The sequence below is a fragment of the Struthio camelus genome, chromosome 2 (genome assembly GCF_040807025.1).
Source record: "Struthio camelus isolate bStrCam1 chromosome 2, bStrCam1.hap1, whole genome shotgun sequence".
Taxonomy (NCBI): Eukaryota; Metazoa; Chordata; class Aves; order Struthioniformes; family Struthionidae; genus Struthio; species Struthio camelus.
In genome coordinates this window covers 160,717,452-160,740,691 of record NC_090943.1, presented here as the reverse complement: position 1 = coordinate 160,740,691, position 23,240 = coordinate 160,717,452, and the positions used below count along the sequence as shown (strand labels likewise).

At 44.6% G+C, this 23,240-nt stretch overlaps 1 protein-coding gene across 24 annotated transcripts in view; it reads left to right on the top strand.

The window, feature by feature from the left end:
- Window positions 1–22,967, top strand: part of MTSS1 (MTSS I-BAR domain containing 1) — a 123,403-nt gene extending 100,436 nt beyond the window's left edge. For 9 of the 24 annotated variants that reach the window (XM_068933233.1, XM_068933231.1, XM_068933232.1 and 6 more), the window contains 9 exons: window positions 1,965–2,122; window positions 3,401–3,508; window positions 4,455–4,552; window positions 6,503–6,713; window positions 14,633–14,752; window positions 15,776–15,970; window positions 17,984–18,148; window positions 18,520–18,682; window positions 19,992–22,967. In XM_068933233.1, coding sequence (XP_068789334.1) covers window positions 1,965–2,122; window positions 3,401–3,508; window positions 4,455–4,552; window positions 6,503–6,713; window positions 14,633–14,752; window positions 15,776–15,970; window positions 17,984–18,148; window positions 18,520–18,682; window positions 19,992–20,689 — 1,916 coding nt within the window. In that variant the 3' untranslated portion in view covers window positions 20,690–22,967. The remainder of the gene's footprint in view (window positions 1–1,964; window positions 2,123–3,400; window positions 3,509–4,454; window positions 4,553–6,502; window positions 6,714–14,632; window positions 14,753–15,775; window positions 15,971–17,983; window positions 18,149–18,519; window positions 18,683–19,991) is intronic. The other 15 variants (XM_068933237.1, XM_068933236.1, XM_068933235.1 and 12 more) reach the window with 7 other exon arrangements.
- The last annotated feature ends 273 nt before the right edge of the window (window positions 22,968–23,240 follow it).

Genomic DNA, 23,240 nt, shown 5'->3' with positions numbered 1-23,240 from the left:
CAGCTAATACGTTTTGTGTTTGGTACAGCCATACGAACGATCCAGCCTCTAGGGTTAAAGAACACGAGCTCGTTTCACCTGTGAGCGTTTCCAGGCAGCTCTCAAAATAAAGGTTCCGGGTAATAATGTAGGTCTCAGTTTTGTAAGGAGTTTGAAAGAACAACTCCAGGGAGGTGTAAAATGATTAATCCCTGCATCTGATTGCAATGATGAGTATGAAAAAGGGCCTGAAATGTAGAGAGCAGCAGTCAAAGAGAAGGCCATTGCTTTATCTCCTGAAGCGGATGACAAGTAAGAAGGCACAGGCCCTTTAGGGAGTTACCTAAAATTCTTCTATAGCTTGTTTCTGGTCAATGCTAATTTTGAGAGCAGAGGCCACGTAACTCTACAACTTCAGAGTCTGTTTTAAAGTTATTTATTCCCCACACCAGTTTTATGATCCACCTTGCACCAGTCAGTCTGGTCTGCAGGATGACGCTGGGAGCTCACGCCGATAATTCGGTGCCCGCGTGCCGAACGCAGCCAAGGCCGTGGTGGGGCCGCCCAGCCCACGGGGAGGGCAGGGATGCCGCTCCTCGGGGATGCACGTCGGAGCCCTGTGCCTGGGGATCTGTACAGTTTTATCTGGATTACACCTGACTGTGTAGAGGAGATTTGGATACATCCAGTCCGTAATGTCTCTAAGCCAATGTGATTCTCTTTGCTCCGTTCTTGCTCGATCTTTTCTGTTCTGGTTCTTCACTAGTGCTGCGGAACTGATGACTTCACCTTGCTCTGAAGTATTACAGTCATAGGTATGATACTCATGCAAAGCTTTGCCTTTGTAGCTCTGACCTTGAGTCGTCTTGTGGAACATGGTGTTGGGTACTTGTACATACCAAGAGGCTTTTTTCTTCCTCTTGCTCGTATTTTTAAATCCTCCATGCACAGAGATTATTGTCCCTCAAAAAGATTGTCCATAAAAATTATTTTTTGGGGGGTAGCTGCTTGCAACTTGCACATCATTTTTAAATGTGGTCTCACTTGTATTGAGCAACAGTGGAATGGAAATGCAACTGGCATTCTTACTTTGTGTGGTGTTTCTGGAAGATTTGAGAGAAGTTTATGCAACTGAGATTCCTTAAAATATTCAGGGTGATAGGTTGCGTGAAGAGATCTGGTAACTGCATCAGGGTTGACTCAGTAATGCTGGAGTTAAGCAGCTCTTCGTTACTGGAGGAATGAGTTTTTGGCATGATGCAGGGTAAACAGTTGTTGCAGAGCAAGGTGCTTAACTCGCAGAGAAATTTTTAGTGTTATGTATGAGTTGGCTTATGGTTAACTGGATTTTTTTTTTTTTTTTTTTTTACTTTTCATAGACAAATACTGGACTGGACATACTTATGTATTTCCGATGTCAATAGGGTTTTTTTTTGTTTTGGACTTTAGAATGAAGAAAGCTGTTGTACCAGTGGCTTGCATAAAGCAGTCTCAGTAACATGTTCCTACTGTCAGGTCATATAGGAGGCTCATCCGCTCATTTGGTGACTCCACAAAGTTGTTAGCAGGAGTTTGCCAAGCACGGCAGTAGGAAGGAGGAGGAGTACGCCTGGGATTAGTGATGAATACCCTCCCAATCAGTAAGATGTTGATTGTCAGCAAGGATGACATGAGGGATTTTAACAACTAACAGCGTGAGAGAGTCCATACGTGAAATGCTGTCTTTGGCATGGTGAAACTTTCTTTCAATTGAGCTGGATTTCTTTCCTAGGCAAAAGGGGGTGGGGGGGGAATTGCTATAAAATGCTTAATTTCAGTGACATTTTTTTCAATGAAAATAAATAATTTGAATTAAGGGAAAATACTGGTTGAGATTTGAATTGCAAAAGCACAATTTGGCAGCAGCGCTGACTGAAAGCAAGAGATTTGTCTGTATAGATGCACAGTGTTGATAAAATGCACTCTTGGTTGTTCCCTGTGTGCAGGACGGGGTGACATTCAGCCCCAGCTGGATAGTGCTTTACAAGACGTCAATGATAAGTACCTGCTGCTTGAAGAAACCGAGAAGCAAGCTGTCAGGAAAGCTCTGATCGAGGAACGCGGCCGGTTCTGTACTTTCATCTCCATGCTGCGGCCTGTCATAGTAAGAGCTCTCCGTTCCACGTTGGTACAGTGCACAAGTGCGCTAGGTGACCCCCAGCCGCTGAAAAGGGTAGCTCATCGTGTCTTTGGAAGGGATTTCTCGAGCTGTAGAAACCAGCTGAAATCCTTCCTGCATCTCTGCCTAGTCAGTGGCGAGAGCTGGGCGCTTCCCTACGGGCCCTGGGAGTGGGGACCAGAGACACTGAAAACTTTCAAGCCAACTCATGGGGAAGCAGCAGGCACAAAGACTTGGGTGGCCCTTGAGTCGCTGTGAATATGGCCCTGAGACAGTGCTAATGTAGTTTCCACCGCTTTTTCCTTCACATCACGTTTTAATGAAAACCTTCTTTACTCCTACTCTAGCAGTAGGACTGCTAAATATTTCAAGACCTCCCCTGTGCATGTAATGACATTATCTGACAGATTGCAGCCCGCTGCCATGCAGTTTTCTGGCAGCTCTTTCCCTCCTACATGACAGCTTCTTCAGTTCCTTCCGAAAGCTGAGGTATATTTTCCTAATCTCAGGTTGTCTGCAGCCCAGCGCTGGAACGTTTGTGGCTTTGTGTAAGCTGGTGTGTTTCCGAAGAGGCTGTGGTGTACTGGGAGAATCTCCCTGGTGCTTGTTTACAAAGAGCATCAGCCTCACCAGAAAACCATGATTAGAGAAGTAGGAAGCTGATGGCTGAGCAGTAGGAGGGGAATTGCAAACTCAGAAGACCTGGGTGAAATTACCATGGTAGCTGAGAGATTACTATGGTAACTTACAGTGCCGATACTGTCAGAGTGGTGCTAGCTCTTGCTATAGTGTGAGCCAGCATGAATCATAGACGTCTTAATGCCTTACACCTGTATAGTGCCTTTGTCAAAGTCTCCAAAACTAGCAAGAATTATGAGTGTAACCCCTGTTTACATGCAGGGTTACAGTCTTTAAGGCACAGTAGTGAGTATGCATAGAAGGGATAAACCTATTCTAAATGCAGAGAGAATGGTTCTTTTTCTGAAGACGTGACCAAAAGAACTCCAAGTCTTATTTATCTCATCGATGAGCGAGAGGATTTCTGAGCCTCGGAGCTTAACTAATCTTGAAGTAGGCATAAAATTCTGTAAATGAGTATTTCCAAGCGTTTCTCATAAGTAACGATTGATTTATGGAAGAGAAAAAGCAGCTCCACTGGGCACGACTACAGTCATCAGCAAAATGCGGAAGGTTGTATATTGTGTTCTGGGCCTCGTTTTTAAGACCAAGGCCGTGACAAGCCTTGCTATTTTGTCTCTTCAGGAAGAAGAAATATCAATGCTAGGAGAAATAACACATTTACAAACTATATCAGATGACCTGAAAAGTCTCACCATGGATCCACACAAATTGCCATCTTCAAGTGAACAGGTTAGCTCTTGTTACCTGGAGAACATTTCAGCTTTCAGCTTGTACTATTTTTTACATGTTCTGAGAAGTATCGACTGCTAGCATTCAGTGGCTTTACGTTCTTTTTTGGAGATGCTTAACTGCAGCAAGATCATCCTTAACGTGAGCAGTTTTAAAAATTTGACTGCTCAGTATCAACTGAGAGCTCCTGAAAATATCCAGTGTAAAATGGTAGCTGTGTAGCAGTTTGACGTATATGAAGGTGCCCACCTTCGAGTGAGGCTCCATGAGAAACGGGTGCCACCTCCTCCCCCTGCATTTGAGCATCCCTGGCTTACGTGGTGGCAGCAGCATTGCTGAGATTAGGTTGTTCCACAGATTCTAACATTTGAGCTTTTTTCCCATGCTATCCTTAAAGCGCATAGGAAAACACGTATTGTTGAATGACTCCAAATAGGCCCTTTCCTCCAAGTCTGCTGCACGAACTCTTATCTGATTCTTATTACGCCTTAAACCCCTTATCATTGACTGAAAAGTATAAAGGAGGGAATTTCTGCCGTGAGTTAATACCGTATCTTCGAGGATTTTTTTAATAGGACAGTTCTTAAACTCTAAGGTTATAACTTCTTTTTTTTTTTTTTAAAGGAAAAAATAACTTACAACATGGATGAAATAAATTAAATCTTAGGTTTACTTTTTAAAGATTTTTCTCTTCGAATGTAAACTGTCCTTCTGCGATAGCAGCCGTGGTGTTGAGTATGCTAGTTTTCGGAAATCCGAGGATGAAGCTGACTGTCCTGCATAGGAACTATAGCATGCATAGTCTAATTCTAGAAGAAAACGGAGACTGGATAAATAGACATTGAAAAGTTGTTGTGGTGAAGAATGCTGGGAACAAGCAGGTTCTTTCTGTTAGTAGGAGAAAAGATTTTCCAAGTGGTTGATACTATTGATTATCTTTCATCAGGTAATTTTAGATTTGAAAGGTTCTGATTACAGCTGGTCTTATCAGACTCCTCCATCTTCTCCCAGTACCACCATGTCCAGAAAATCTAGTGTTTGCAGGTAAGTAGACGGGTAACATTTCATTTTAACCTCTTTGGGGGCAAAGGGAGGAAAGTTCAGACTGTGGTATGGATTTGTGTGCATAAGTAAATCTTAACTGAGAACTCTTAAGGAAATCAATCCCTCATGGTCTTCATCAGTTTACGTGTGTGACTGAGAATATTGAAAAGGATGGGCGTGACTGAACAACTTTTGAAGTCAAGACAACTTGAAGATGCTTTCGATTCAGTTCTCTTGAACCCGTTTCAGATCAAAGAGCAGACTGTACTGATCTAAGCTCTGAGATTGTTCATTCATAATTTCCTTTTCTGTTTTTCGTATGATGGCTTTTTAGATTATTCTAAGTAGCTGTTGCTAATCAGTAAGTTAAGTGTTTGAAAAGGAAAAACATCCTTGTCGATAACCCTATCAGTCTGGTACATGGAAATGCTTTTTTTGATACAAGTTCTTTGACTGTTTAGTGCTGTCTAATGCTGTCCTGAAATGTGTTGGAACACTTGGATTCTGTTGACGCTTTCTCTGTAAAAGCTGTTTTCTCTCATGAAGCGGTTTATTAGCATGCTGCCCCTGTACCCTGATGTCTATATTTACTCTTTCCTTTTATTGAAAAGGAAGATACTCTGTTGTGTGTTCTGCTCTAACACCTCTGTAGCTGCTCTCAAACAATTACCTTTTAGTTTGCTTTATGAAGAATGTACTACAGGTTCCCTGTGTATGAGCAGAGTTATCTATAGCATGTCAGAACAAGTGAACATGACACGTATGTACTTGCCTCTGCATGCAGATATATATTAAAAAAATTCAATACTTTTATATATATGTGAAAACACGCATATATAAAGCATTGAGCACAGGCTTAAAGATGCAATATCCTGAAGCCGTAAAAGAAAATGGCTGGAAAATCCATCACCTGTTCCTAATCAAACTCATCTTCTTGTGTAGTAAAACCCCTGTGGCAAGAGACTGTTACGTATGGATAAAATAGTGCAGTGCCTCTTCCCTGCCCCCAGCAGACTTGTACATCTTAACTCATACGTGAAATTTGGGAATTTGCCCATGTAGCTTTTAGAGCCGTCCCTTTAGCTAGGCGGTAGGCTTAGTCAATGAAAGTAGGAATCTGCCTTCGGACCGATGCATCCTGCTAGTCCTGCTCAGTCACCTCCACAGCACAAGGAAGCTTTAAAAGCTCCCACGTTGTGACTGATGAGTCATTGCCGTTGTTCATGGATATTGGAGATGAAAAATCAATCTCTTTGATTATTTTTTTTTTTCCATAGCTCCTAACTTGGAGTTTTGATTGTCTTTAATTGCCCTTTTTTCTGGTAGAGAGCCTCCATGCGAGTGAAACCGGTCACAGACACCCTGAAGTACAGGGTTTTGGTGATGCTTTCAGAAATCTCACGCGTTGGCCTGCTGGCTGACTGGAACCGCATGCCCACATACAGCCTTTCGGATGCACTGTTACGCCTTCGACGCCTTGCTGTTGGCATCCCCGGAAGAATTTGGCCCTTGGTGCAAGAGCAGCCAGGCGTTAGGAGTAGAAGCGAGCTGTGGCTCGCGGCACGCGGAGGCTGCGTTAAGGCTGGGGAGGGCGCGTAGGGACCTCCTCTTCTGGGCCTGACTCAGCCTTCAGCTTCTGGCGTCTGGGCTACAGAATCTGATCCTCTGAGCGAAGTTCAGGGTCAAGTGCCATTTTCTCTGTGGTCGCCAAGGATACTGCAGCTGCTTATGATTCTTGACTTATGATATATATGTGCATATGTGTATATATATATATATATATATTTAAATTTGTTTTGTCAACCTCTTTTTTTTTTTCTTTTCTGGTTTATGCTGCCTGTTGCTAGAGACACGTGGAATGTTAATTGTACTGTATATGGGTCTCTCCCCACCCCCCCTTTTGTCTTTTCCTCTCCCCTTTCCTTTCTCTGTTCCTTTTGTCTCTCACAGCAGTCTGAACAGCGTTAACAGTAGTGATTCCCGGTCCAGTGGCTCGCACTCGCACTCACCTAGTTCACACTATCGCTATCGCAGCTCCAATCTGCCTCAGCAGGCACCCATGAGGCTGTCCAGTGTGTCCTCCCATGACTCTGGATTCATGTCCCAGGATGCTTTCCAGTCCAAATCGCCATCCCCTATGCCACCTGAAGCACCTAACCAGGTACGTGGAAGCATGAGAACGAGAAGTGAGCTGGACGCTCTGGCTTTGCTCACCTTTCACAAAAGGATCTTACATGGTTTTGGGGGTACCTTGGAGTCAGGTTAAGCACTGAGGGTAAGATAAGTCTCACTGAACTTCATTCATCTGAAAGTTGGGCCCCTAGTTGGAGTGACCTGTTGATGCTCCCTTGGTGGTTAGCGCTGCAGGATGGGACAGGTCACTCTGCAGGGGATACGGGTTTCTCTGTTGGTCCTAGACGCCTGCCTTTCAGATATGTACCGATAAGAGCAAGAGAAATCCTCCGTGTGGGAGAGAATAAATATTCAGTTCACCCCCTGAGGTTACTGGTAAATAATCCCACACAGATTGCAGTTGATTAGTATCTGGTGGCTGTTTGCTGCTTAATGGACAAACGCCCATGCCAGAAAAGCCTCGCGACCACTGATACTGACGCTGGTGGCTCTGGCAGCAGGAAGACTGCTTTTATTCCTTCCGCGTGGACCCCAGAAAGGACCCAGAATCCCCAAAATGCCACTAGCAGACCGTCATGTGAAACTGGTTTTGCCGCTTTTGGGGATGTCCTTTTCTGTAGATAGGCTTGTCCTTTTTGGTCCTCCACTGAGCTCCTTGCAGAAATAAGATTTCTGCAGGAAATAAGTGGTATTTTTGATTCTTCATGGAACTCGTAACAAGTATGTTTGTGTGGACGAATAGCATAATATCCTGAATCCAGTCAAATTAAGAGGATTTCACTGTCAAGATAAGTGAAACTTTTGCCTAACATCTTGCCTGTCTGCAGAAGGAAGTTTTTTCTCAATTTGTTCAAGGCAGCTGCGCTACAGAAATTCGCTGACTGTTTGAAGGCAGAGGTTTGCTTGCCTCCCTGACTTATCTTTCAGCACCTGAATTCTGTTTTCTGGTTTTGGGGGATTTTTAGCAAATCACATTGCAACTGCATATTTTTCAATCGAGGCTGAATTGCCATCTCACGTTCAAAATCCCATCGTAACTCTCAGCCACGATCCGAGGTGGACCTCACTTCCTCTTGCTGAGTGTTGCTCATTTTTAATACGCTCTGTGGTCACTGTAGAAGTCTGCCCTTTAGTGTAATAAATGCCGTCGTACTCTTCTGTTTATGCTGGGGAGTAGGTGGTTTCGTAGCCAACGATAACCGTAATCCTCGCGCTGAGCAAGCAGCTGACAATCTCAGTGTTACCAGTTAGCAAGTGTCGTCTTCACGCATCAGCTACTCCTAGACCACCTTTGACAGCACACAGACCCCCTTTTCCTTGCAGAAACATTCAGTCAGCAGCACTCAGTGAAATTTTTAGGATATCACCCAGAACAACCCTGATTCGTTCAGACTTGGATCGTATTCTCAAGGGAAGCTCGATATTTTTCTTTCTATTTCTCTCTTTCATTTTAATAGAAGTGTTTTGTTTCCAAATGTGTAGATCTGCAGTGTCCCCGTTCTGGACACATCAGTGGTGGTTTTTTTTTTATAGACAACATCCTGAAACAGAGATGGATTTAGAACGTTGTGCAGACTAATTAAATGAATGTTTTGTTTAGAAGGGCTATGGATAACCTAAGTGAAATGCAAAAAAGTACATGAGCACAAATAAACTGGAATAGTAACAAGGTAAGGAAGCTGACTTTTCAGATACGTGCATCGGTTTTACATGCTAGCATCATCTTTGGTTTTTCCTAGTATCCACTGCACCTGCCTAAAAAGTAGTAGTCTACACGATGACGCAATGTTTGCAGACAAGAATTTAGCTCTGCAATTGTCCTTAGCATGGAAAAGAAAAAAAAGGAAAACCAACATCCCTCTTTGCAAGTTCCCCGCTTAAGCAAGGGAGAGAGCTTAGGCTGGTACTTAGGCTGGTGTCTGCTGACAGAACCTCCTGAAAGTTGGAGTCCTGCTGATTTACCCCAGCTAAGAACCTTCTCATATGCTTTTACTTCATTTTGGACACTACCCCTAAAGTTGCAAACTGATCCAAACATCACTTGAGCTATTCATGAGCTGTAGGAGGCTGCAGCAGCGTGACGTTGACTTGACAAGCGTGCAGTGTATTGGTATAACAAATAGGTGCGTGCTCTGTATGTCTCCAGTTCTGTATACCTTTGCACAGAGGGAAAGGTAACAGATCATTGCCTGGCCGCTTCATCTGCGCTTAAGTGTCTTGCTTTGTATGTTCAGCACTAAGTAACGTGTGTGTTGTGCTGACAGAAAATTGTGGTCGTGAGCTTACTGAAAAGCTAGCATTTCAATTTACAGCGTTTTTGATGTTGCGTGTCTCTAACCAACTGACAGATCTTCCTCTGATACTGTGTTTTTGAGGCTCGGTGGCGGGTGGGGAGGAATATTGGCTGCTGACTGTTTCTGAAACACTGATGTCCTTGTGTCTAGTAGTGACGCTGGGAAAGCAGCAAAGCGAGCGGTGGAACCAGGAAAGGAAATTAAAAGCGATACGTCTTGCACAAGTGGATGGTTTGCTAGTAATGTTTGCTAGCTCCATGCTTTGGAACCTCTTAGCAGCAACAAAGCCTCTTTTCTTTTAATAAAAAAAAGCAGAAGGGGGCCACAAAATTCCCATATTATGTGAGTGAGAATATGGGAGCTATATGAGACTTTTTTGTTCTCGCCTACATTTTAGACGTTTTTTACCTTTGTGGTTTCTGAATAAAAACAGTTCAATTTTCAGTGAAACTCTCTCAAGCAAGGAATAACTAGGGATTTAAGCAAACAAGATACAGACTTTACCAGAGGGGAGATGACTGACAAAGAGGAAACTGCTTTTCAGAGTATAGTCCTCGATTAGTAACTCTTTATCTCTTTATTACACTCTGCATAGAAGAAAGGAGAAACAGCAATTATAAAACCAGACTCTGATGCCTTGTTCTGCTTTAGCGTGACCTCTCTTCTGCAGCATTGATGTTAACGTCACTGGGAGTAAAGGTGTTAGCCCGTACCAGCCAGCTGTACACGTGGAAAGGTCACTGTAAAATGCTTTAACCTTAATGAAGCAAGTGCATTTGGGTATAGCTGAACAGCTGAAGAGCGTGACAGCTCTCTTCCTGGAGGTCAGCGTTGCCTACGGCTTGTACTTGAACAGCGTAAAGCGTGTGCGGGCTCCTCTTGGATGGGAGCAGAGTAGCTCTTAGGTGAACACGCGACGTGGTTAGTGCTGCTAAACCTACACGTAGCGTACGGGGAAGACAAACTGAGGGCTGAGAGCGATCAAGTAGCGTAGTGGTATTAGTAGTACAGTCCTAGTGTAGTTGTGTTTGATTTAGGAGGAGGATGATAAAAGGATCCATTGGAGTTGGAGAGAACCTGCGTGGTGGGAATAACGTGGGCAGTGATTATGCAGCTGGATTTTAAAGTCTGCTCCTCACTTGATGGGGATGAAAGCAAAGTGTGTTAGATAAAGAGAAAGAAACAGATAAAGGAGGAAAAGAGAATTGTTGGTGTGTCGTCAAATTGCAGCGGACCAAAGCGGTCAAAGTCTGGATTGTTAGAATATTCTTGAAATAGCTTTCCCTAGGCGGAGAAGTGGAGGGAAAGTAGATGTGAATTTGTTTCTGTGTGTAGAAACTAGGCAGCTGATAAGATTTTGCATTTCAGGAGGTTGTATTGCTTGAAATAAAATTAAGTTAGAATAGGGGAAATAGTTTGTTATGAATATTTAGTTTTCTATTTAAATTAAGAAATGCTCCTAATTTAGACCTTAAACAAAACAAATGCACCATTCTTGCATTAATTACCACCAGGTGTTTAGTTCTCCCAAACTTCCTTTCTAAATAAGTTTCCTAAGGGTTTGCTCTTGGTCAGAGAAGAGAGGTCGGTAGAGACGTGTTCCTGAAAAGGAGAGAAATCACAGGAGGTGACCTTGAGTCACTATCCACAGCCTCTTGAAAGGTAACTGCTGACTCTTCCACTGATCTCCGAGGGATATTGGACCAGGTTTTTCATTAGGATCTGGTCTCCTGGGGAAACCTTGCCCAGGAAGCTCTGCCTCGTATATGAAGAAGGGAAAGGGTTAAGAAAGCAATACTACATTTGAATGGAAAATGTAGCAAACAAAGGATGCAAGTGGTCTGAGACAGCTGCAATCCTTTTATAGGTTATTGGGACAGTAGATGGAAAATACAACATAGCTTTTTTTATCTCCTCACTGGAATTCATGGCATGCCACACCAGGCAGAGGGACGCAGTTGAAGAACGAGCCGTAGCCCGATGTCTGAGACTCTAGTTATCGGGCTACCTACGCGTGATGGTCATCTGAGGAACACGTTACTGTGCAAAGCACTGCTTTAGGTTTCTGCTAATACTGTTGGCTTTAACCTGTTTCTTAGAAGAGATGGTTTGAGAGCTGAATACAATCGGTTATCACAGCCTTGGCGGGGGGGGGGAAACTCCTGTGATTAAAATAGCCAAAATGAAAGAATTAATTTTAAAAATGATTCAACAGATAGGTTCAAAAATCCCACAGTGAAGTTTCTCACTCTGAGGGATGTGGGGTCGAAGTCGTTCTTCATGCCCAGCCTTTGCCTGCGTGCGCTCCCTGGGTACGTGTTGCACCGGACGTTTGCGCATCTAGAGCGAGCGCTCAGATCTGGAGACTTTCTGCCCTGGATGTAACTGTACAGTTCCTGTTCTCAGTGCTTCTGCTAAGAAATGAAGGGTGGTCTGTGCTTCCCCACTGTTCAGTTCAAGGCATTTCTGCAGTCTGATCCAGGCAGCGTTTGCCTCACTGACACTTTTTTACGTTTTTCCTTCAGGAGTTCAGCATTCTGCTGCTGCTCTCTCCATTGTTTTCCTCACTTTTGTAATCCTTCTTTAGCGATACCTGAGCCTCCCTTGGCTTGTGCCGTGTGAATTTCTTAAGACGAGGAGGCCCCATTTCCCTGCCACCATCTCTTGCCTTTCCTTCAACTCCCAAGACGGTTTGGCCCGTGGTATCTTGGTTCATCCTTTGCCTAGCTATGTCTATTGCAAACGGTCATACGAGGTTTGGGGGAGTCCTCCTTTTCGTCTCCTGGACCAGGAGGGATGATGAGGCTTGCTTCCTTGGCTCGCGAGAGGAGTCAGTGGCTGATCCTTGGATGCTGGGCAGGAGACTGTTGGCAGCCGCTGCGTGGCAGCAGGTTTGCTTGTGCTGCTTCAAAACGTCACCTGCTTCTTGCCACAGCTGGCACGTAGCTGGATAATGTCAAATTAACCATCCCAGCCTCTGATCACAAATTAGGATGCTATTGCAGGTATCTTGCCATCTACTGTCTGTAACCCTGTCTACCCAGGGGTAGAAAAGACAGCAAAAGCCCATTTTATTGCAATAACAAGTTAACCGTTTCCAGTCTTTTTTTTTTCCTCCATATATCAAGTAAGTTGAGGAAATCTTTGCATGTTCAGAATTTGCAGGTTTAGTCTTTTTCCCTTTATTTGCTTTATGCAGGGTTCTTGCTAGCCCGTTTATGTCCCATTTTCACCATGGCTTGACATAAATCTCCTGAAGTTTCTGGCCTGTAAACAGGAACCTTCCATTAGGTGTAAACTCCAAACTCGCACTTGTCATCATCATCAAGGAATTGCCAAAAAGCAAGCTGGCCCAATATGGCATTTGGAACCAAGTTCCTTCACTGTCTGTCCTGTCACGTGCAGCATACTTCGACCGAAGATGGTTTTTCAACAGTTCTTTCGGGTTATGAGCATGAGATTCAGAAAACATTTTTGAAATTACATTTTTCTCTTTTTTTTCCTGAACAGGGTGCGGCACTAGTGCATGTGTTCTCTTGGGGCTTTTCAGATAGTTTCTTTTGCTGAGCTGCCTAGAATAGTAGGCAGAACTTAAGAGTTTCAGAGCGAAAGAATTCCTAAAACGTGCTTTTCTCTGAGGAGAGACAAAGAATAGCCTCCTCACTCTTCAGTGTACTGTGACAGAGTCAACTGGAGCTCATCTTTGTCAGGTACACTTACGTTATCTTTAGAGCTTTTTCTCCTGTAATAGGTGTTTCATGAAAACAAGAAGAATGTGACAAGTTAGAGAAAACATCAAACCACTGCATCATGGAGTATCCCTGTAGATACTTTTCACTTCTCTGTAGATACTTTTCACTTCTATGCTTGATAGTTACGTGTCATCATTTGTTGCGGTTTTCTTTCTGTCTTGCATTCACCTCAGCACTTAGTCCACTTTGAATACACGTCACGTTAGCTGAGCGTGCTTGTACCCTAAACACACTTGTGAAGTCACCTGCAGGTCTGCTTTGCTGTCAGCATAAGACAGGGAGTGCATCCTTATTGCCTTTTTTCTTTTGCCTTTGCAAAGTTTCACAGCGTTTACTCAAATCCACAGTTCACTAATAAGCTCAAGATGCTGATCCCATATTGGCTTCGCAGCAGTCCCAGTAGTCCTCACCAGATTCCTTATGGCGATGGTGTCCCATGTCAGGAGACTGACATCTCCTTTCACGTGGGCGGTTAGCAGCTGTATATTCTTTTTACATAGCTTTTAGCAGGCTGTGAGACAAGTTTCATGCGTTAGCAGCAATTCTCCCTCTACGTTTGTTCTTATCCAGCCGTCATGTTATTGGCGTAATCGCCGCAAGATCTCACCTAAGGTTACTGGTGACATTTTAATTTCAGATAAGATTCCCTCTCCCTCTTCAAAATTTCACTCCTTGAAATCTGAGGTTTTGCGATACAACCTTTGTATAAGAGCATGTTTCTGGAAATCTCAGCCATTTGTCTCTACTGTCATAAAGTAAAATGCCAGGGATATCTTTAGGCTTGCTTTGCCGGTCTTGGGACGACAACAGGATGAATTAAAGTGGTGCTAGTGCTGGATGTCGTGGCAGCGAGCAGAGCTTATTGCTTGCCCTGACGACTTAGCCTGTTTTCTTGATGATTTCAAAGGATCCAGGTGGACCTGCATGCAAAACCTCCACTGATGATGATACCGCCGCTTTCAGGGGGAGAGAGACAAAATAACGTTGTACTTGTAAACTGGTCCACGTGGTTATTCACCTAGGAGTCAGCCTGCTTGCCGGGAGCTGAATGTTTGGAGGTGTTTTGCCTATATACACATGCAGTGTCCTGCATTTTCTGTCCCTCTCCTTTTGAGTCCCTGAAATTTTCTATCTCTGTTGTTAAGAGGAAGCAGGAGGCAAGCACAGGCCACCACTCATGCGCTCAGCAGAGAAATGGGTACCTTCACAGTGAATGCAGGGCAGAAAAGCGTGAGTTAGACCACTTTTAATGTATGCATACTACCTGCAGAGGCACATGCATACAGATAATGCACTTTGGAAAACTCCAGCTTCGGTAAGTATCATTTCTTTCTCTGTTCCGTAGTGTTCAAACTCAGATGAGCTTTTCACAAGCGCTTTTGCAGCTCAAAATATCCGAGAACTTGTGGATGCAAGTGGCATTTGCTGCTCCATGTTTTAAATCTAAACTGTGTGTCCTTCAAGTATGGACAACCTGCTTTTCTGTACAAATCGGTTGTCTTGGTGTATTGCATGTTTGGACTGTAGGTTTCCTCAATTCCCTCAGCTTTTTGCTCTGAGACGCCTAACCGAATTGAGCCGCTGAAATTGCAATGAGGAGTCAAGAGATTCCCTCGATTCCCTCATTTACAAGCTGTGTGGCAAGTTCTCGCATTAAGCAATGGGCTTGTTATTTCTCTTATAGATTTCCTGAACATTAGCAATGGTTTTGAGCAGTATATAATTGATTTTTTTTTTTAACCCTAACCCTCTGCTTCTCTCATCCTTCCCTTTCTCCTATGTGTGTCTCTGTGTATGTGCTTTTTGTCTCTTTTTTGTTTGTGTGTGTTGTTTTTTTTTTTTCTTTTTGGTGGCTTGTGTATCCTTTCCCTGCGTTGTTGCGGTGCTGTTTTACGCTGCAGAACTCGTCCAGCTCTGCCTCTTCCGAAGCCTCTGAAACCTGCCAGTCAGTGAGCGAGTGCAGTTCCCCCACCTCAGTCAGCTCAGGCTCCACCATGGGGGCTTGGGCCTCCGCAGATAAGGTGAAAAACTTCATCTCAAAGACATACGAACCTATTAGCTCGTTATCCAAACCCAGCAACATCCGAACAAGCGTGCATGGGACACAGCCAGGATTCCTCCCTGCGGAGATGAGAATAGGAACTGTTACGCTCTCCCTGAAAAGCGAATGTGTTTGAATAAACCGCAGTGACACTTGCCTTTAAACTAGTTGATAGGGGGATACTACAAATTTGGGGGTTTGCAAAGAGACACAATTTTCTAAAAGTTCGTCGTCCACCTTTTCTACTCGGATACTGTGAAACGCCCCCTAAACCCAGCTGGCCGCCTGCTGCGGGGCCCTTTGTCCAGGTCATGCTGTTCGTGGGCTCTCCCCGCTCTCCCATTAGGTGGCATGCATTACACTCTTAAGGAATTTGGGTGTGTCTTTGAACAAAAAGATAAAAAAAAAAGATAAAGAAATGGACGGTGCTAGAGCACAGTTGGAATAAATCGTGGGGGAAACGCCCTAAACTGGGGGAGATAGTGACAGCGGTATCCATTCTCATCTGGTAAATCCTTGCTGGTTTTTTTTTTCTTCCGTACCATCACATGGCTGCAACGTCATTTTCGAAGGCCGTATGCTTTTCCTGTCTGTCCACTTACACAGAATTAATGCCACCATTGCAAATGCCTTCAGGATTGGAGATGTTTTGTTTCTGTGTCCGCAGTCTGCAGAGCAGCTGAATTGTCAGGGCTCGTTCACGGCGTGCCGCTTGCGTGGACAGAAGGCAAAGCTGCCAAGCCTGGAGACAATGACTGCCACGTTGCTGTCTGAAATTTGTTATACCAAATAACAATTTTCAAGCAATCTCACTTCTGAACCAAGCATTGTATCAATTTTCTGTTGTTTATTTGCGGCAAAGCTAAGACTTTTTTTGTTTGTTTGTTTGGTTTAAGATACAGAAGTTTTTTCCCTAGAGCATCAAAGTCACAGTGTATTTTCGTATTCATTCTGTTTATATTAATTTCTGTTTTTTTTGTTTGTTTATTTGTTTCGTTTCCAGTTGTCTAACGGGTTTTATCACTGTAGTTTATCAAGTGACCCATCCGTAGCTTCAGTTGGTGCAGGTCCTTTCCCTCATTTCCCGCCTGTCTCCCGCGCGTGGACTCGGGCTCCCTCAGCCCTCCTTCCAGACTACGTTCATTATTACACCATTGGGCCAGGCATGTTGCCATCATCTAAGATCCCTAGCTGGAAGGTTTGTGTTCCTTTTGTCGTGGCCATCCTCTCCTCCTCCTCCTCCTCCTCCTCCTCCTCCTCCTTCTCCTCCTCCTCCTCCTCCTCCTCCTCCTCCTCCCCCCAGCACTGTGCTCGTGGCAGTTGCTGCCTCTCGACCCCTGCAATTGCCTGTTGATTTGCTCTGTTTAGTATCACTCTGAATGGGCAGTGCCTGGTGGTAACCATATAGAGAGCTAGAACAAGGGCAGTGAGCGGTTCTGAACGGTCTTGTCTCTTCTGATACTTCCTAAAATATGTTAAACTTAGGGAAGAGTTTAAGTCTGGAGCAAACGTGATGTTGAAAGCACTCTGGGCTCTATTCAGCGAGAAGAGCTGGTTTAGCGCGCTCGTTTGAGCAGTGAGGCGCAGCCTCGGCACCTCGTGTGCTTAGTGCAGCCAAACATTGAACAGCACGCTGTTCCCAGTGGGGCTGTTGCACTTTACCCCTCCCGTGGCCACAGGCAGGCGCATGCTCTTGTAGACCTGGCTGGAGGGGTTTAAGAAGTCACCTGCCCCCAGTCGCTGGACAGAGGTATCGAGTCATGGTGCGCTATCCAAACTGGAAGCCCTCACACAGCTTGTTTTGGTGTCTCGGGTGAGATGGTCCCAAATGTCAGAGTGCGGTAACTTCTTTGAGTTGCTCCAGCTGGATCTGCAAGGGTCTCTCTTTGCGTTGCAACGCCGCTGCTCTGCCCTAGCCTGGATGCGCTCCCTGGGCGATGCACCCTGCGCGCTGGTGGGACCTTTTCATAAATGTAAATTCAGAGGCATCTCGTTGCAGACTCCCTAATTTCTCTCTCCAGCAGCTGGAGACCGAGACGTGCACTGGGTGGCCACAGGGATCGCGGGCTCCAGCGTCATTAGTTGTGCCCCTGCTAGAAACACTTTGCCAGTCTATTTTGCAGCAAAACCCAGCAAAGACAACGCTGTTCAGGCAAAGCTGAGTTTTGCATGGCTTAATAAAACTGAAATATCCGTCTACACAAGCAGCTTCTGTCCGTACAGCTGCCTTGCACTTCCCATATCCTTGACTGAGACACCTGTCAGTAAAAATGGATAATATGGTCTTAGCTTGTCATTAAGGATTTAATCACAAGGCCACGCAGAGGCTGGTCAGCAGCCAGCTGCTGCCAGCGGTGGGACGTGAGGCGTCTTCTGCTTTTATTTATTTTTTTGAGGCACCCCTTGTGTTGGTGGGGGAAGACTCGCTCGTGCCTGGGCTTTCCCCTTTAGCAGTTAGCGTTGGGGGAGCTGCCGCTTCGCAGCCCCTCTGGCTCCCAGCGCAGGCCCCTGATGAATCCCGCCCTTGGTGCGCAACGTGCAGCGCCCAGGCAGCTGCAGGACTTTGCTTAATAGAGCCCAAAGTGAATATAGGCTCAGTGGCCTGGGGAGTTTGCTTCAAACTCAGCATCAGTAATTCAGGGTGAAGTTAGTTTTTCTTCAGTGCGGATTGTTATTATAATCTAGATTGCAGCTAGTAAGTAAGCTGAGAGATTACCCGGAGAAGCTTGCACATCTAATATGTATTAAAAATCTATTTAGGACTAATGTTTCAGAGTTGTTGACACGTGTAACAATACATAATATTAGAACTTGCATACACCTAGGACAGTGAACTCACTGGACACTTAAATATATCTGCTGCTTAGCAAGTGCAAGTTTACACGTGTGACTTCTGCATTTGAACTTCTGAAAATATAGGCTTTAAACACAAGGGACCTTCATCTAAAGAAAATTAAATATCTTTGTAAAAGGCAGTTTAGGTAGACTAGGAGATTTAGGTCTCCCATTTAATAAAGGAGATAGATAGTTGTTTATAATAGAACATTTTTTAATGTCTTCAAAATTAATTTACACCTGGCCTGATTCAGAAGGGCACCTCAGTTGGATGCATACATCTCTATTGTATTAAAATTGTCCTATTATATAGTTTTAGTTATAATTGAAGTGCAATGAATAACATAAGCTGTTCCTAACAAACACGTTTCCTTAGGACTGGGCCAAACCGGGCCCATACGACCAACCAATGGTGAACACATTGCAACGTCGCAAAGAAAAGCGCGAGCCGGACCTTAACGGAGGAGTGCAGAGCGGAGCAGCTGTGCCCGCTGAGGAGGCCCAGAGACCTCGGAGCATGACGGTGTCGGCCGCCACGAGGGTGAGGCTTGGATTTTGAATACGCTGCTTGGCACATGAGAAAGGGAGGTGGTAGCTCCTTGCTGGTACCCTTCTGACGCGCTTTGTGTTGGCACATCTCTTCCCCCCCCGAGTGGGACCTGCGTGGTGCTGGTATGGTGGGTGGCGGAAGTTGTGTGGGCACGAGAGATGATGTTGTTGAGGACATCAGCATTTGTAGAGCAAAGGCAGCCAAAAAAAAAAAATGTTTCTAAACTGGAGTAAATGGTTGGACGCAATCCGGTCAGGTTGGGATGGTGGCAAGCGTCGCTCGGGAGGGGGGAGATGGTTAAAAATTGGGCGAAGACCGGCCAAACCTTGTGTAAGCAATGGCTCTCCTTGGTGTGTGTGCAGCCGGGGGAGGAGATGGAGGCCTGCGAGGAGCTGGCCCTGGCCCTGACGAGAGGCCTGCAGCTGGACACGCAGAGGAGCAGTCGGGATTCCCTGCAGTGCTCCAGCGGCTACAGCACGCAGACGACAACCCCGTGCTGCTCGGAGGACACCATCCCATCTCAAGGTGCCCGGTCCTGCATTCACTTGCCGTCCAAGCACCACCCCTCCGAGCGTTTCTGGTGCAGGCTGTCGCGGGCGCCAGCCCCTCGGGAGGAGGGAAGCGCGTTCCTGCAGCCGTCGCTGGCTTTGCAGGTGGCATCTGGCGGGGGGAAGCAGGTGGTCTTCGCTGTCCTGAAGTTCTTTCCAGCTTCAAATGCAGTCTGGATTTATTAACCGAATAGAGACCTGCATTGCTAGATAGTGCACTACAATTTTGTGTTTTCTGCTATGTTATTAGAAAGAGTTTTAGCTTAAGGATGCTACCATATTTTAAAGAGAATGCTGGAATTATATTTAATGGGTTAAGCAAAACATCACTGGGTTTGCATCTTACACTTCTTGTGGTGGTAATATCCTTTCTGGGCTATTGTCTTGGCAAATATGCACTCACAAACTTTGCTTTCTTGCTCCATCAGTAACTCCGAATGTGCTCTTCGTTTCTCTTCATGAGATTTACTTCTTATGTAAGCAGAAATCGTGGTACTTGGGGGAAAATCCATTGGAGACCTTAACTGGGCATGTCTGGGAACTTGCAATAAGGTGTTGAATTTATTTGTACCCCTTTTCGGAACTAGCAGCAAGCTGAGAGGGGCCGAGTTTGATGGCGTTTGCTCAGCTGCGATCAGTCGTGCTGTGCAGTCGCAAAGGCAGCAGGGCTTGCAGAGGGCCTCGCCTGGCTCAGCAGCTGTGTGGAAAGGAAGGACCCAGATGTAATTATTAGCGCTCAGGCTGAGTTTTCAGAGCTGTCGATAGGTGGGAATTATTTTGTTTGCAAAACAAGCATATTTGCTGCTGAAATCACTGGTGCACAGTCCCCTGAGCCCCACAATGCCCTATTTTAAAATACACTTTTTGGTCACTGACCGTTTTCAGTATTTGTATTTGTAGTAGTCGCATATGCCTTACAGGATACAATTTCTGAAGGTTTTAAGTCTTCTGTGTCTTCATGCTCGCAACAAATATCAAGTCTTTGTTACTTAATTGGTTCTTTTTAGAGAAGGTACTGAATGTGTACAGTTCCTCGCGCTCTTTCATGAGAGCTGCCGGCACTCTGCAGCTTTAGGTTCAAAACTGCTTTAGTGCCTGGCTTCAGTCGCTCGGTGTGAGAATCTTGGTCGCGGTATTTCAGGCTTTCTCCCTCCTAGAGGGGAAACCTTTCCTGATTAGTATTGTCCTCCAGGCTTTTTAGGTTACGTACACATACAGCTACTTTAGACTTAAATGACACAGCTGTCTTCTGCAGCTTGTTTCTTAACAGTGTCTTTTGGCATCAGTTTCAGATTATGATTATTTCTCTGTGAGTGGTGACCAGGAGGCAGAGCAGCAAGACTTTGACAAATCTTCCACCATCCCAAGAAACAGTGACATCAGCCAGTCCTATCGCAGAATGTTTCAGACCAAGCGTCCTGCCTCCACTGCAGGTCTGCCGACCACGCTCGGACCCGTCATCGTCACCCCCGGCGTCGCCACCATCAGACGGACCCCTTCCACCAAGCCTTCCGTCAGACGCGGTACCATCGGGGCCGGTCCGATTCCGATCAAGACGCCGGTGATTCCCGTCAAAACGCCGACAGTGCCAGATATCCCCGGGGGGCTGCCCGGCGCCCTTGCCGGGACGGAAGAATGTGCTGAGCAAAGTCCTGAGTCTCCGGCAGCTGGAGAGGGTGGGCAAGGCGTCGCCAGCATGCCCTCCTCCTCGTGGAGCGGGCAAGCGTCGGTCAACCCTCCACCGTCAAGCCAGAAACTGAGCGCTGCCGAGGAGCAGAGGCAAGCGGTCGCCGAGAGCGAGGGGGAGGAGAGCGAACGGGATGGCGTGAGCACCCTGGCGCCCGCCGGCCAGCCGGAGCTCGAGCCTGGGGAGCTCAGTCCCAGCGATGTCCCGCAAGGCGAAGATATGCTGAACGCCATCCGGCGCGGTGTCAAACTGAAGAAGACGACCACAAATGATCGCTCAGCACCTCGTATTTCCTAGGAGCGATACAGCTGCCAGAGTACTAGCCGCCGAGAAGGAACTGTGAGGAAAACTAATTTGTCTCTATCCATTCCAATCTGTAATCAGTGAATTTTTTTAGGATACTCGGTAACAGACGGTCTGAAAGTACTCTAAAGGAAATCAAGGTGAAAGAGCATAGTAAGACATAATCTTCACTGGTGTTTTAATTTGTAAATACCAATGGTTTTGTTTCTGCATTTTTTTGATCTCAGTTACACTTTTAATTTTTTTCTGAAGGTGCCAAATTCCATTTACCTTTTTTATAACTCTTTGTAAAGTTTTGAATCATAGGAGAAAAAAAAAATGTTGAGTAGTTAACTTCAGCAAAGGGATTTAATGAATTTGGCTTTTTTTGCAAGCTTTTGTAGAGCGCCTTGTAATAGTGAGGTTAAAAAAAAAAAAAAACAATGGGACTTATTTTAAAGTTTAAGTAAGTCAAGCAGTAAGGAATTAGATCCTCATTTAAGTATTAAAAAGTTTGAAAAGCAGGAATAAAAATTGATCATAAAAGCAATATATAATGCAAGGAAGAAACCTGCAGTTGGTGTAGAGTATTTGGGGGTAGTGGGGGGAGGGAGATGCCGTCAAAATAGCAGATGCTGTTGCACAAAAGTAGCCTAGTAGGATTAATTACTAGTAGCTTCATGGTAAATGCATCAGAATAAGCCATACTGGATTGCAGTGTTTTGTTTTGTAGGGTGTTTTAAAGACTTTGGGTTTTTTTCCACATTTCTTTTTGACTGCACAGCAACAACTCTCAGTCACATGCATGCAGCCTTAACTGTGTAGGCTTGGTTCTTCCACCGTCACTTTCCGTTCCACTCATCCTTTCACTGAATACAAACAAGGTCAACAGGCTTAAGGCAGTTACAAATGTGAAAACATTTTTAAAGTGCAAGCAGGGAGTTCTTAGATATTATCAAAATGCCTTTTTCTGACTGTGCCCAGCAGGCTGGGCACCTTGGAAGACCCAAATATTTTGAGAAAACATGTACCAATTTGACAGGGGTAACCAGCTTGTGATCTAATAAACTGCGAATGTTTCTTTCCAATACAGGGGCTTGTTTTTCTTAACTCCTTTTGAATGGCAGTTGATTGGCTTTTATTAAATCCTGAAAAGAAAGGGGTGTAGGGTGGGGGTGGGGGGGGGAGAGATACTGGTTTTTTATTTGTTGTTCCTGGGAGTCTGAGCACTATATTCTCTTTTTTTGTATTTTAAGTCATTTTTTTTGGAACGCTATTGATAGAACTGTAAGAGTTGGATTTTTTTCCTTCAAGTAAAAGTAAGCTGTTGCTGCAATACCCGTCTCCTAAAGCTGATAGAAATATGCAGACCCCAGGGCGTATGGGGGTGTTCTGTCCAGACGGTCCAGAAGGATGCAGTCTGCCCACCCGCAGCAGGCCCACACCTGGGTGGGTACCAGACTTGTCCATCTGGGATTGTTTAAAACCGCACCAAATACTATAAAAGGGGCTAGTTTCCACCAGACACTCTGCAGATTTCTGTTGGCTCTGGACTTGCCTACATAACCTCTTATGCTTTAATGCATAACTGCATTGGATGTGGAACTTCTAGTAACTGTGTAGTCACTGTGTTCGATATAACATTTTACACTGCTGTGGTTGCTAACATTTTTTTTGTTATGGCTTAAAAGCAAAAAGAAAAAAAAAAAGAAAAAAGGCATGATTCTTAGAAAATATTAAACCTTCCTTTCTTTGAAAAACAAGCTCCTTATTACAGGATATAATAAACAGTAGTGCCTGTGGTGTAGCCCACCAATCTTGATACAGTAGCTGATGCATTGTGCAAATGAGGCTTTGAGATGGTTTTTGCATAAACAAAAACTGCTAGGAGATAATCTCAATAGTTAAAAGTGTTATTTAAACCTTTGGAATAAATGGATGTAACTGTACCTGAGTACAGCTTTTCACTTGTTTAGTTCTTAAACGTTAGTATAATCAGTAAAATTTAATATAAAATGTTGCCAAATTCAATGTAGAAAGAATGTGACAAGACACTTTGGATAGTTCTATTGTTTGTGTTTTTGCATATTGTAAAAGCAGTGTCACAGCTAAAAAATAAAATGTTTCTAATGGTAAATTATTGTGGTTTAGTTGCTAGTTTGTACTGAGAGTTGACCTCTCCCTGTGCAGTTTTTTGTTCTAAACTGGTATCAATAATTGCTGTAAGTGTGTCTCCCTTCTACATTGTAATGATTGCTTAAGCCTACGTTATAAATAAAGAACTGCTGGAAAACTTCTGTATTTCAGTTTTTAAAAAAAACTTTTTGCTTCTAGAGCTTTGGATATCAATGCTTTCCTTTATCAAACTTCTGAAGGTCATGCAAACCATGCATCTGAACTCCAGCTGCCAATTTCAAAAACGTAACAGAAGCAAGAGAGAATTCAAAAAGAAATTGCTTATAGTTACATTTTACTGATGCATGCTGGAAAGGGTAGTTGAAGTAGCAGAGCGAAAGTGCAGAGCTCATGATGGAAATTCCCGTTATTAAACACTGATTATATTTCT